This window comes from Strix aluco, chromosome 3 (genome assembly GCF_031877795.1).
Source record: "Strix aluco isolate bStrAlu1 chromosome 3, bStrAlu1.hap1, whole genome shotgun sequence".
NCBI lineage: Eukaryota > Metazoa > Chordata > Aves > Strigiformes > Strigidae > Strix > Strix aluco.
Genome location: NC_133933.1, coordinates 62,244,961 through 62,258,490, shown reverse-complemented (window position 1 = coordinate 62,258,490; position 13,530 = coordinate 62,244,961). Strand labels below are relative to the sequence as shown.

The window sequence follows — 13,530 nt, the reverse complement described above, 5'->3', positions numbered from 1 at the left end:
ATGAGATATTTATTAGCCAAGACTTAAAGCTTGGGAGGGTAAAATAAAGTTATCTGCAATCTCTATTCCGTCCTCTTGATGGTTCTGCAGCAGCAGTTTGCACGCTGCTCCCCTTCACAGACAGGAGCATAATCACTTCAGTGCTCACCTTCTTTCTGACAGCAGGGAAAAAGTTTTTTTTCCCCCCATATAAACACAGTCAGTCTGTAACTCAGCTAAAGAGTACTCTTCCCCAAGATAAGCAAAGTGTACACCCCACACAATTGGTGGTTATATTTGGGGTTTTTTTCTGCTTTAAGCACTTTCTTCTGCTTATTCCACTTACTCTGAAAGCTTCTGTTAGATGATTTCATTCTAAGAGAAGTGTCAGTAACAAGACAATTTTTTTGTCCTGGAGTATGAAATTTTTTATCAGTGGAGAACATAATTCTTATGACAGCCACAAGATGGAGTTCTTACCTTTTGAGGCTGCTGTTGCTCCAGAAGCTGTTGTCTGAGATGTTCTAAATTTTGTTGCTGTAGCTGTTCAGCTAGTTGGTGAAAAAGTGAGTTGTTCACAGATTCTGATACTAAAGGCCTAAAATGAAACGATTTAAGTCAAAAAAAAAAACCCACAACAGTTTTTGTCTTGGTTTAAACAGTTGATAAACATGTCTTCACAAGCGAGTTTCAAGTTTAACTAAAAATGTAAAATAATGAAGACAATGTAGCTGGAGCCACCTTCTGTTGTCATCATTATCACATTAACGCAATGAATATAACTAACAAAGTGAAGAACATTCTAACTTTGAGATGAAGTCAACAAAACTTCTGACACACAAACTTATAAAGTATTTTTAAATGTATATGTTTCATTACTTTAGTAAACTGTCTTTTCTCTTCCTACTGTTTTAGTATACTTATGCTTTGAAAGAAACACTTTCCTTACTATTTAATCCTAGTGCTTAACTAGCATCAGATAAATTTTAGCATTTTCCATAAGAAACATAGCTTGATCTTACAGTTGGGATGTGGGAGTTTCCTTTTTAGGCTCTTCATTTTGTTCAGATTCTTCCCCAAAGTCAAACCTGTCCATCAGCTTCTAGGAGAAAGCAAAATAAACATTACTGAGTACTCCTTATATGTCCCTTTATGTATATTTACTTTTCAAAAGAAAAATGCACTTACTGCTCAACTTTAAAAAACTTTGGCAAACAACCTGAATCGAAAATTAAATGTTGTACTGCTATTGCTAGCAAACTCTTGAATGCATCAAATACCAAATCTTGCCAATGCCTTTCTTGAGCTCTGGCTGCTGTTACAACTATAACTACATGTTCTTTCCATAGTAAATAATAGCTAGTTTGTAGGAAGGCTTAAATAAAGATTAATTTTATGTAATGGTACCTTTGATTAGAAGAAATTACTATGAAGAGGTCAACTATTCAATCCTTTGGCATCAGCAAACTGCTCTGCCCATATCAAGAGAAGACCTACAGCTTGATTACTTCGCAAAGAGTTACTGTATTTTCACACACACGTGTCATTTAGACAACCTAAATTCCTTCAAATATACTGTTCCTTGAAAACAACTTCTCATGCAGTCTGCAAAAAAAAAAAATCAAAGCAAGCAGTTATAATGTAAGAGGAATAAGCCTCTAGACGGATAAAAAGTACTGAACAGGAAAAAAGAAAAACTTGGATAAACTTCCTGTATTATCTGCAAAGATGTCTATGCTGTAGTTCTGCTGAACAAAAAAGTTTTGTTTATTCATTTTTAAACAGCCCAGAAGCATTTCAGTAGCATTTCACTTTCTTGAACACAAAACTAAAGATCAAGTGTGAAGCAACAGATCGTTATCTGTCACTGAGATTGTCTTTTTTTCAGTAACTATGTATTGAGAGAGCAATGCTATGAAAGCCATGCCCCTGCATATTTACACCTTGGAAGTTTTCTGAAAAGCACAGTTAATGCTGTACTACAAACCTCCATAACTTCTTCTCAAACCCTGGTCAAAACCAGAAGAAAAAAAAAATAAAAATCAAGAGGATGAGAACACAGGGCAGTCATTTTGAAATACCAAGGCAAAAATGTCTCCAGTAACAAGCCATGACGATTCAGAAGTCCATTTGCTTTCTCAGGATGCTCTATTTACTCTCAATTACAGGAGTCCAGCAAGAACAAAGCATAAGCTAAGAGACTGATCAATCAAGAATTTTTAGAACTCTTCTCCCAATGAAATAATCTAATATATATGAAAGCAGGACTGAATATATCTGAGAAAACACAGCAGAAACACAGATCATCAAGCTTATGTGAGATGAGATAGTAAAATCCAGAATAACTTTCACCATACACATCTAACCCATTTAAAACAAGGTGGCTGCCTTTTTTAATTTTTTTTGTATTGTTAGAATATTTTCAAGTAAAATATTTGCAAAATGCTGCTGCTCTGAAAAAAATATGCATTTTAGAAAAACAACCAGTCTCATCTTTAAAATATTATTGTCATGCATCTTCCATCATGACAAAGTAAAAAGGAAGATAACAGAATATGTACTATTTGATATGAGAAAAGGAATAAATGGAAAGTAGTCAACAATTTATGATATGCAAAAAAATTTCATTAAACTGGGGCCAGAGAAAACCAAAGAACTTCCAGCCAAGATATGCAAATATGCAACATGATTTTGGTTTAAATTTGTTTTAAATAACATAGTAGATTTTAAAAGGAAAAATCTAAACTGCAATATCTTGATTTTTAGATAAATTGTAACAGAATACTCTCTACAATAAAGCGGTAGAGATTAAAACAAATTAAATATTAGGATACCTAGGTTAACTGACCACAAATGTGCGTGTAAAATTATAGAACTTTCCATGAATGCTACACCTGTTACTTTAATTATCTAAGAGAGTATGTTCAGAAAAAGCAATGGGAATGATTAAAGACATGAAAAAAGCTTTTTATTCTAAAGGAAACAAAATTCTTCTTAAGGATCAGGATAGTCTCTTTAGAACTTAAAATAAAAAGAACATAAATTTATAGGAAATGTGATCAAAAATCTTTCTTTACCATAACATAAGGATACAGTCATGTATCAAGATTACAAGACACACACATTTGATATGACATAAGAAAGGAATTTTTCACATAATGCATATTAATTTGGGCAATTTATTACCACAAGATACTATGGAGACAGAAGAGCTTGAAAGCAAAGGATTGGAAGAACTGCCAGATTTATTAAAAATAGCGATTTTTTAAAAAAGATGGATACTTAGGTATTCATCAGAAATATTTTCCTGCATTATTTGTATTTGTTATCCAATTCACCATCATTGTATCATGGAATGAGAACTAAGCTTTACAGTTTTCTTTGGATCATGATGCTTACTGTTTGTCATAAAAGCTGTCCTTTTTTTATGTCTGCCAACTCAGAACAGTTGCCTTTTGGACACTGCCTTCAACCACCTAAGTATTTCTATATCCGCATCATGGCCGCATCATCCATTCTCTAAACTTCATCACAAGTCTGTTCAGTATCTTCTACAGAAACTACTCAATATGTCTAATTATTACTTTCAGAAATTGCCAGATTCTCTAATTTTGCTGCTGCAGCTTAAGATGTTCAGGATTGGTCACTGTACCTCAGGTAAGAATACTTCATCAATTTCCACTAGATGACAGTATCTCTTCTGCCCCATTCTTCATAAATCTAAAGATCACAGGACAGTCCAGGTTGAAAGGGAACTCAGTAGGTCTCAGTCCAACTTTCTGCTCACAAAAAGCTTAGCTGTGAGCTCAGATCAGGTCACTCAGGGCTTTATCCAGTTAAGTCTTAGAAACGTCTTTGTTTCCAACAACCGAGACTGCACAATCTTTCCAAGCAACCTATTCCAGTGCTTGACTATCCTCATGGGAAAAAACTTTTCCTTGTAGCTACTCTGAACTCTTTAAATATCCATTTCTGTCTGTTGTCTATAGTCCTGCTGCTATGTCATGCTGTGAAGAGCCTGGCTTCACCTTCTTGCCAACCTTCCCATAGGTGCCAGGGGGGGCTGTTGTTAGGTCTCCCCCAAAGCTGCCTCTGCCCCAGACTGAACCAGCTCCAGTCCCTCAGAGGGTGAGTATCCCAGCCCTGACAAACTCCTTCCAGTTTGTCAATGTCTTTCCTGTACGGGGCCAGGGGCAACAAAACTGAATGTGATACAACTCTAGATGCAGTCTAGAATAGATGGGACAATCACTTCCATCAGCCACCTGGCTATACTCCTGTTCACACAGCCCAATATGTTGGCCCCTTTTGCTGCCAGCCAGGGCACTCTCCTGGTTCATGCTCTGTTGTTATAAGTATACTTGTTAACAACTTATTTTCATATAAAGACCAGAGCCCCAGAGATTAAGCAACTGTATGTATGGTACTCAAAGGCTGTTAATTGCTGCTTATTGTACTGTTCCCACACCTTGGGTTTTGATACTTGTATCTCTAACAGTATTGTTACCTGCAATTGAGGCATTTTGTGTTAAAGACAGAACTACTGCAAGCTTTCTAAAATGCATACAAAAACTTTAGAACTTCAGAGCATCCTGGAAGATCACTACAAAGACCGAGATTTGTTATCGGAAACAAAGCATATCCCATAATTTTCCTTTTAAAAATATGGTTTATATTTTTTATTTTATTTGGACATGCTATTTGAATTTTGTTACTAGCTAGTCTGAAGCACCTCCAGGCTGGCCCTGCGAACTCAGCGTTCATTAGCAGTTGCAGCATATCTTTTGCTTTAGCTAAATCCAAATGAATCTACTTTATGCACTCAAGATTGCTCTGCAATGTGAAATGATGTGTGGTACATGTAAACATTTAAAGGATACACCTCAAAAGCATGTTCCTGATTCAAACTAAAACACTGGGTTTAGTTTGATGCTTCCAATAAAAATAAATATTGCCTTTTTAACACTTTTTTTATTAAGGCTAACATGTTTAGTAAAAAAATATAGAATTATTTATATAATAAAATGGAAGTAGAGAGTCTAATAAATAGAACTATACCATGATTCATGGTCTTCAGCTATTGAGAAGTGGGACTTGGGTTGCAGGTGATATTGGTGCTGAGAAACCAGCAAAAAAACCAAGGAAAATTATTATCCCCAAAACTTATCATTGCAAAAATAGGATTGCCCATTAATACATACATATTAATATGTACTTTTCTATGATACCTAGATCCAGAAATCCTCAAACTTCATAAAAAGGAGAAAATAGGTATGGTAGCACCAATGTTCTATTTTAAAAAGAAAAAAATTCTAAAAGGGAATGCTATTTCTGCAAAGCAGCCTAAATAACCTTTGAGTAAAAGCCTCAATGGGTTAACAAGACATATGTTATCAGTTCATTCACAGAGATGCTATAGAACACTGAAGAAGGAATTTGAGATGCATTGTAATCTAACACTACTGGTATAATCCAGAGCTGAGGTACTGATAGATCACATACTACAAACACAACTCTTCCACATCTTACAAAGACAAATCTACACAACTGAAAGCTTGTAAATTAGCACACTGCCACAAGAATTCCTTCCACAACAATCACCCCTTCAAGGTCCCAGAAATAACAATCATATACATTCACTCTGCTGTCAACTTTCATGACAACAAGACTCCTGCATACTATTAGTGGCATAAGCTAACTAAAGAGCATCTGGCTGAACTCACTCAAGGTATATAAGCATCTCATCAGAATGCCAGTTCCTTCAATTTGCTCCAGGTAAGTTGTCCAACATTTAAGACAGTCATACCTATGAGTACACCTATCTACATAAATGCTGGAATTGAAGTCTGTGAAATAAAACCACAATACAACATCATATCCTTAATTATTTTTTGTATCTAAATATTAAGGCAGTCCCTATTAACTGATGCATTCATTCCCTGAGATTATACCCTACTGGAGTTGATGGTTAAAGCTGTGATACAGCATGAGTACAGGCCGTTTTTTCCTGACTTACTTTTACAGTTGCATTACTTCATTAGTAATGACAATTCTCTATTATTCCAGAGATTTGAGTTTAGCTAAGCAAATTCTAGAAATATAAGATAAATTGTCCTAATTTAAACTCAGCACTTGTCAAGTTCTGAGCAGCTGATTGCCTGAAAAACAGATTATCTGGGTTAGGAGGGAAAAAAAAAAGCTTTTTTGCTTCTTTGACTTCCTTATTCTTACTATTTATTCACTCCAGGACAATCCTATAGAGATTATCTACTCACAAGCTGTTTCTTCCAAAGATAAGGGAACAAGATTTATTTATTTTTTAATCTCTGAGTACCATGTTCTTCCTTTTTTATTCTATCAACATTATACTACTACTACTGTAACTGCCAGCACGGTTATTGCTCCCTGGCATTTAACTATGTTAGTCTTCTTAAATTCCTGCATTCTGTTTTTTGTTAGGTTTTTTTTTAAAGATAGGCACATATGTTGCAACACACATGAAGTTTCTTTACCTACAGGATTTGTTTTTTATGTTTTGACATCCTTTAAGAAGTGTCATGCGACTAGTTTTAACTACAGTCATAAACTTATTTCTTCACTTACTATCACTTTGTGGCTGAGGTTAGAAGTTTTCTTGGCATTTATAATGCAAGAAAATTAGAAGTTGAACCACGTTTTACTCTTTATAGTATATTCATGTGTTTTAAAAATCTCTAAAGTCAAACCATAAAATCCGAAAGATGACTCCAATATATTTTAAAAGTAAGTATTTCTTCAAATTTCTATTATTCTACTTCTACCTTATTAAAAGAGACACTCTGTTCCAGTGGATTAAGTGTGTTAGCAGCAGCTGCTGCAGCTGTAAGTTGTGCTGTGAGGGCCTGTAACTGAACGACAAGACCAGCATCCAGAGCTTGAAGTAGTGAAGGCTGAGGTTTCTGCTGCTGTATCTGCAGTGTCTGTATCAACTGCTGAAGCTAAAAGAGAAAAGGTAACAAATGCATTAAACAAGACCATTTTTTAAAGAGCAAAAACCAAAAAATAAACTAGTCTTTTCCCCTTCCAGTTAGGAAAAAGAAACCTCAGGAATGCAGTATCATCTAACCTATGGCTATTATTTTATCTTAATTTGTTTTCATTTATGGCAAATTTTGTTCCCACTTACTGGCTAATTTGTTTTCTGTGGCTGATAAGACATGCAGATGATTCTTCCTCCTAACTTGCTCTGACAGGTTGTCATGATGACCAGTCACCACTCAGGATTTCCTGCTTTCTAAGGTTCCCCCTCTTCTGTTTCTCCAGTTTGATTCCTCCTCACCTGAAAAAAATCTGTTAGCCTACTCCAGCTTCCTAAGGGCCCACCCATATTAGGAAAATCTGTATGTTGTAACATTTGTGTAGAGAGAGTAACTGCACTGTTGCAAGCTCCACTTTAAGCTGATGCAACATGTCAATATGAAGAGCTTGCACTAGTGTCTCTGCATTAGTCACAAGGAAAAACCTCATGCTGAAACTCAGGTTTGCACTGATAGAATGCAATTCCCTTGCTATGTTAACAAAACATAAAAAGCAAATTAACCAAGAACTGGGAATATAATTTGCCTTCCTGCAATAGCACAGACTCTGGGCTCTGTATAACACTATCTTAGGATAAAAATTGCTTAGATGTAATGTTGAACCAGAAGCAGCAGCTCTGGGGCAACAGACGTACAGTAACAACAAAGTATGTTACAGTAAAAACAAAGTATGGGTAATGCCAAAAGACAGATGTTGAAAAAATATTTTGGAAAAATAGCGTTGTGTTTCAAATACTATTTAAAAATCGTTTGGGGATTGTTTCAATTAAACAACTCCACTCTTCAACCCAGGAGATGTCTCGATTCATACTGGAAGGAGTACTAAGTACTATCAGAGAAGGAACTTTCAAAAGTGTAGTGAATAGACCTAAGAAATTTCAGAGTGTATCAGGATACCCTAAGAGTCTCTTCCTTTAAATCTAGAGTAGAAAAACAGAGTATCTTCCATAGTTTTTTTAGAACAAATGTACAGTCCAATCGCCTGGTGTATCTTGTTTTCCTTACTACAACTTCCTATTTGTATATAATTTTTTAAAAGGAGCTGTTCCAATGAGGAAATAAAAGGCTTTTTCATGTGCAGATCTATTCATCTGTTGAATAGAGATGCCCCCATAAAATTGTACAGATTTACCTTAACATGAAAGGAAAAAATATTATCGCTATGGAAAGGAGCCCTCCTGAAATACCATGGAGTTAGAGGAAACTGTCCTTTGACCTTCCATAAGGTAAAGCCCTGGAGCATCACCTTTGGGTATTTCTGGAAAAAAAGTTGAGCAAATCCAGGTAGTTCGAACTATTCTGACAGAAGACCCTGATTATCTTTACATTCATATTCCATCTCCTCATGAGGTTAACCAATGAACTCTTATAGGGTTCAATCCCTCCCTTCTCCCTAGGGCTCACTAGAAACTCTGCATAATCTGATTAGGTTGATCTTCTTTTCCACAATACATCAAAAATGTATGATCCTTTTTCAAGATTGTTTTAGAGTTACCTTCTGATAATGTGAAACAACTCTTCCTATTCTTTAAAAAACAGTTATACATATACAGCAGAGCCTCTGAAAATGCTTCAATTATTGCTCTACCTCACCAAGAGCTTTCACTGACTACTGCAATAGGCAAAGTTGAAGAGCTCCCCCCTCCTTTCTTGGCCGATCCACAAAAGATGAGCAAATATGGCTGGTCCACCTCGTGCGTTGCTCTGAGCAGGAAGGAATCAAACTGAAGAAGCAGAGATGGAAGTCCTAGAGTGGGAATATCCTAGGTGATCACCATTCTAGCTGTTTTCATGTTCTTGTGGGTCGCATCCTTCTTACTCTGCCCTCTTTTATGTCTAGACTCTCAATTTACCTGCATGCGTTCTCATCCATAAAACACAATCTTAAGATGAAATCAAGGACTTTGGAGCTTGGGGGGTGGGGGTGGGGGGTAGTGTAGCTTGAAGAACAGGAGGAAAAGAGATGGACAGAATGGAAGCAAATGTTGCACTTCATCTACCAATCCTAGAGATCTGCATGTACGTATTTATTGGGTACTCTGTCTCCACATTTCTGCTTAAAACCATCTTATCCCTCTTCCAGAATCCATTCTCTTCCTCACTTTACCATTTCAAGCTAAACATCCAAAAGTTATTTCTTTGTGATCTGCTGTCTTTAAAACTCTAATTCCCTTCTCATCTTCATAATCTTTTTCTTTTGCTTCGTCCTCCTTTTTTTTTTTTTTTAGAATGCTCTCTAGGTAATAATCTTTAAAATTATGTTACTGACTTTCCATATATTTCCCATTCTCATTTCACATCCCTTCCTTAAGAGCCATTCCACCGTTTCCTCCAATTTCACAAAGTATCCCACAAACTCATTTTGTTCTGCTTTTCAGAGACCCATCAACTTCTTTCAGTGTAATCAGATGAAAATACTCCCTTTGCTTGACTTATGAACAGACAACTCTCCTTAGCTGAACACTGTAAAACAGTCTCACTAAGTAAAGTTGTTGTTATTGTCAGTATCGGTGCTTCATAACAGCTCACTGGTGACTGCTTCTCATTCATATGTATGGAATATTTGTTTAGTACCCCAGCAGGTAAAGCATCCCATTCCTCAGTCTAAATAAAAATTGTAATGCCAAAGTTATACTGGTGCCAGAGTTCTAGCATAAACTGAAAAACAGTGATCTACATTTTTGCAGAAAGCTGACTGTGTGAGCTCAACTTATGTGGCTGCAGGTTAAAGGGACAGGCAATTCAATGTACGGTGCACATCAAGCCACTTTTTTGGAGTTGAGCATTTAGAAACTGAAGAACACAGTCACTTCTAAGACCTTATTTTTGAATGCTGCAAAATAAAAACTGTATTTAGCTGATGGAAAGATAAAGAAAAGAATCAACACACAATGCACTTCCAGCATGAGTACATTCTCATTATGTAATTCTGTATAATGTTCCGCTTCTTGCGGCATCCATCAGAGAAATATGCTTAAACTGGCACTCTCTTTTATACCTGTATCTATGAAATCTTAATGCTGGTCTCGATTTAGTAATCTACAATATTATCTAGAAAAGTATGTATTACAGACCATTTTATCTGAAGTCACATTCTGTGATAATGTTAAGGAACAAACAGGGTTGGTTACAAAAGGTAACAGGAAGTTTTGGTTAGAACTTCCTTGTGATTAACAACCCTCATGGGATAGTTAACATGGATACTGGACACAAGACAGAGATACTCATGAAAGCAGTATTCCTTAAGTGTACCTTAAAGACACAAAGTATCAAACAGTGTACAGTGTAACTGTCTACAAAAGATTCACCTGTTGGCCTTGAGGACTCTGTAGAATCTGTGCAACAGCAGCAAGGGTATCTGTATTAGCAATCTGAGATACCCAAGGATCAGGTAAACTCTGCACCACATTGGCTGGAGTAACTGGAGTGACAGGTGTTCCTAAAAAAAGAGAAAATCCAATATGCCAGAATATTTTAATGTTAGAGATGGGAAAAAAACCCCAACCTGCTGTAAAAAGAAATTATAAAGCGGACACGAACATTCCTATTTATTTTCTACAGCAAAGATTTCTGTATTGTAAGAAATCATATTATAAAGTACTATAACCTTCCTAGGACATCAAAACCAGTTATTAAATACTGAGAAAGCACCATATTAACACCATTTTAAACTATTTTTCTGACACATACAGAGCACACAGAAATAACACAGACTTACATCAACATTCCACAAGTAGCAGGGTTACTTTCTTGAAGCATAGTTCACAGCTCTTTCTGCTATTGAGCTATGGTAACTACTGACAAAAACACTGACAAATGCAAAATAAATAGGTTTCACACAGCAATCCAAACGATTTACTGGAAACAATATATACCAAATGGTAGTTGTTAGCAATCTACTCAGAAACATCTGCTAGTCCAGAATTTACTGGACTTGCACCTTATCCTCAGGAGGAGCCTTAAGGATTCTACTAAAAATTTCAACCTGCAGCAGCTGAATTCATGAGGATTGACTTTTTATCCTTCTTTTTTTTTTCTCTCCAAGTGGAACACTGAGACGAAATCAGCAATCTGTTAATAAGATTCATGCCATAATCCAGAATAATCCTCCAACCCTGAAAATACTCCTGCTTTTAGCTCAGAAGTAGAGATACACTGGCGAACACTAGAAGTGAGTGACTAGGAATACTGTTTTAAAAGACAATTTGCATCAGAATTCAGAAAAGCATTAAAGCTATGACTTCAACAATTTAAAGTAATCAAACTAGTGAAAATAAAAACTATTGATATAGAAGATGCAGTAAATCCAATCACATATTTACAGACACCATGAAAAATAAGGTGGATTTGTCCACCTCCCTGCTTCTCAGCATGGGATCAGCAAAAGGCAGGTGCCAACCCCAAATTTCTATATGTAAAATTTCCCATATGTTCCAATCTTGAATGAAAAAATCTCCACAAAATGAAAAAGGTTGAAAAGCCAGTTTCCCACCATCCACCTATGTAAGGAAGATGCCTTAGAGCACAAAAGATCAAGTCTGCATGTCTAATAATATTAGTGTTTGTTAACTTGGGACATGCTCCATGAGCAGTTTTTTGCCCACATGATTCTCCAGCATGTTCTCTGGCCCACAGACTTCAGATTCGCAGGAGAGCGAAGTATGTCACTGGCTACAGCTTATGTTGTCAATATGTTTTTTTCCACTCAAAATCACTGCCTGTTGGCCAGCAAAAGTAAATGACCACTGTCTGACATGATTCAGCAGGCTCAATCCTGTGGGCAGCAAAAAGATATCAATGTATCATTTCTCTCATCTGTTGCACCACTAATTAACAAAGATTGTATTAAGTGCTGTGTTAGGTTTTTAACTCTGTCAGTGATCTACTTTTTTGACTTTTGAGTGAAAAACTAGGTCTTACTGCACTGTTACTCAATCTAAATATGTTTATAATACGCAGTTGGAAAGTAAACACAAGAGGCTGCCCCTTGGCTTTGCTACTTCCCTAATCTGGACACTGGCTATAATACATTTCTTTCTAGAATTCATTTGATTTGTCTAAAGGACACCAGTGAGATTTTTCAGCACATTAACAGCCAACATACCAAAACTGACACAAGTGTTTTGATTCAAAGTATGACTTTAACCTGTATTTGTTTACCTGGGGTATTGTTGCTCATAGCAGCTGTAGTGCTGGGCAAGACAGGGGTCACAACTGGAGGAGGAATTCCTGCAGCCATATCCAAGAGAGGCTGAATAATTTCACTCTTGAACACATTATTCTTCTGCCATAAATTTAACACTCTAACAATTTTACTCTAAAATGAAGAAAGGATAACAAGAGATCTGAGTCATGCTTATCTTTCTTGTTATTTTCAGTTACGGAATTCTTAACAAGTAATGTCAATCTGTCTAGATGGAAGCAGCTTTTGGTTTACAAACAGTAAGAACCATAGGAACAGTTATACTGGGTCACACCAAAGATGTCTAAACTATGAACCTGAGGCTGACCTATGTAAGATGCTTAGGCAACAGTAGAGACACTATGCACATAGTGACAGTCTTCTCTCAACAGAAAATACAGTAGAACAAAACTAAAACTCTAACACTTTTATATCTTTACTCTTAGAAGACAGTATAGAAAGAAAATTACTTTAAGGAAACATTTTAAAGCATTACTAGTAATTAAAGCAAGGAATTATTAGTCTCCTAAACTTTCATAGTCAACATATGTGAATGCAATTCTGATCTATCTATGCAACAAAATTACTTATGCCAACTGAAAAATGGACACATACTAGTAAGACTCCTAAATACTTTTATTAGGAAAGTAGCTTGATATTTTGCAAGCTCTCTTGACGAAATGAGGAATTTAAACTGGAACACAATTCTCTGTCTACTGAAATTACATAGTAATATTAAAAATGTGGATCACGGAGAAGGAAAAAAATTGAAATTAAAACTTCATACAACTCCATCAGATGTAACTCATTGTTCAGTTTGCAAATACATTTCTATTTCACTGTTTTAATCTGCTTCCAAATCTTTTCTAAGCTTCACTTGTACTCAGAGACAAGATTTTGCTTGATCTTGAAAAGTTGGATAGTAATGTATGCGACAGAAAAAGACACCTTGCTTATTTGAAAAAAAGTTAGTTGTATTACAAAGAACAGAAAGTTTTTCATAGTTTGCTTGCTGTCATGAAGATGGTTTAATTATTTAAACTCTATAAAACATGAACATGGAGTACTTAACCACGGTGTTTAAACAGGAGAAGAAAAAAAAGTCTGTCTGCCCAGAATTCCAGGCAGGTACTTAAATTTAATAGAGACAAGTGCTGAATTTTCACTCCATGGAAGATACAGTTTAGTGTTCCTTTAAAGAAATCTCTGAAGGGTTCCCATTCAGCATTACAGTATGAGAGCCTTCCTACTTTGAAAGTTTGTTTCATAAGGCAGTCCCTCACAAGTCCATCA

At 36.0% G+C, this 13,530-nt stretch overlaps 1 protein-coding gene across 11 annotated transcripts in view; it reads right to left on the bottom strand.

The window, feature by feature from the left end:
• Positions 1 to 13,530, bottom strand: part of SCAF8 (SR-related CTD associated factor 8) — a 166,252-nt gene that overhangs the window by 120,494 nt on the left and 32,228 nt on the right. For 7 of the 11 annotated variants that reach the window (XR_012622526.1, XM_074818812.1, XM_074818810.1 and 4 more), the window contains 5 exons: positions 12,216 to 12,372; positions 10,364 to 10,494; positions 6,780 to 6,956; positions 1,002 to 1,081; positions 460 to 577 (listed from right to left, as the gene is read on the bottom strand). Coding sequence is in view for 10 of the 11 variants with exons in the window: in XM_074818812.1 (XP_074674913.1) it covers positions 460 to 577; positions 1,002 to 1,081; positions 6,780 to 6,956; positions 10,364 to 10,494; positions 12,216 to 12,372 (663 nt within the window). In the remaining variant the exon portion in view is untranslated. Of the gene's footprint in view, positions 1 to 459; positions 578 to 1,001; positions 1,082 to 1,386; positions 1,579 to 6,779; positions 6,957 to 7,144; positions 7,258 to 10,363; positions 10,495 to 12,215; positions 12,373 to 13,530 lie in introns of those variants that run through there. The other 4 variants (XM_074818814.1, XM_074818817.1, XM_074818818.1 and 1 more) reach the window with 4 other exon arrangements.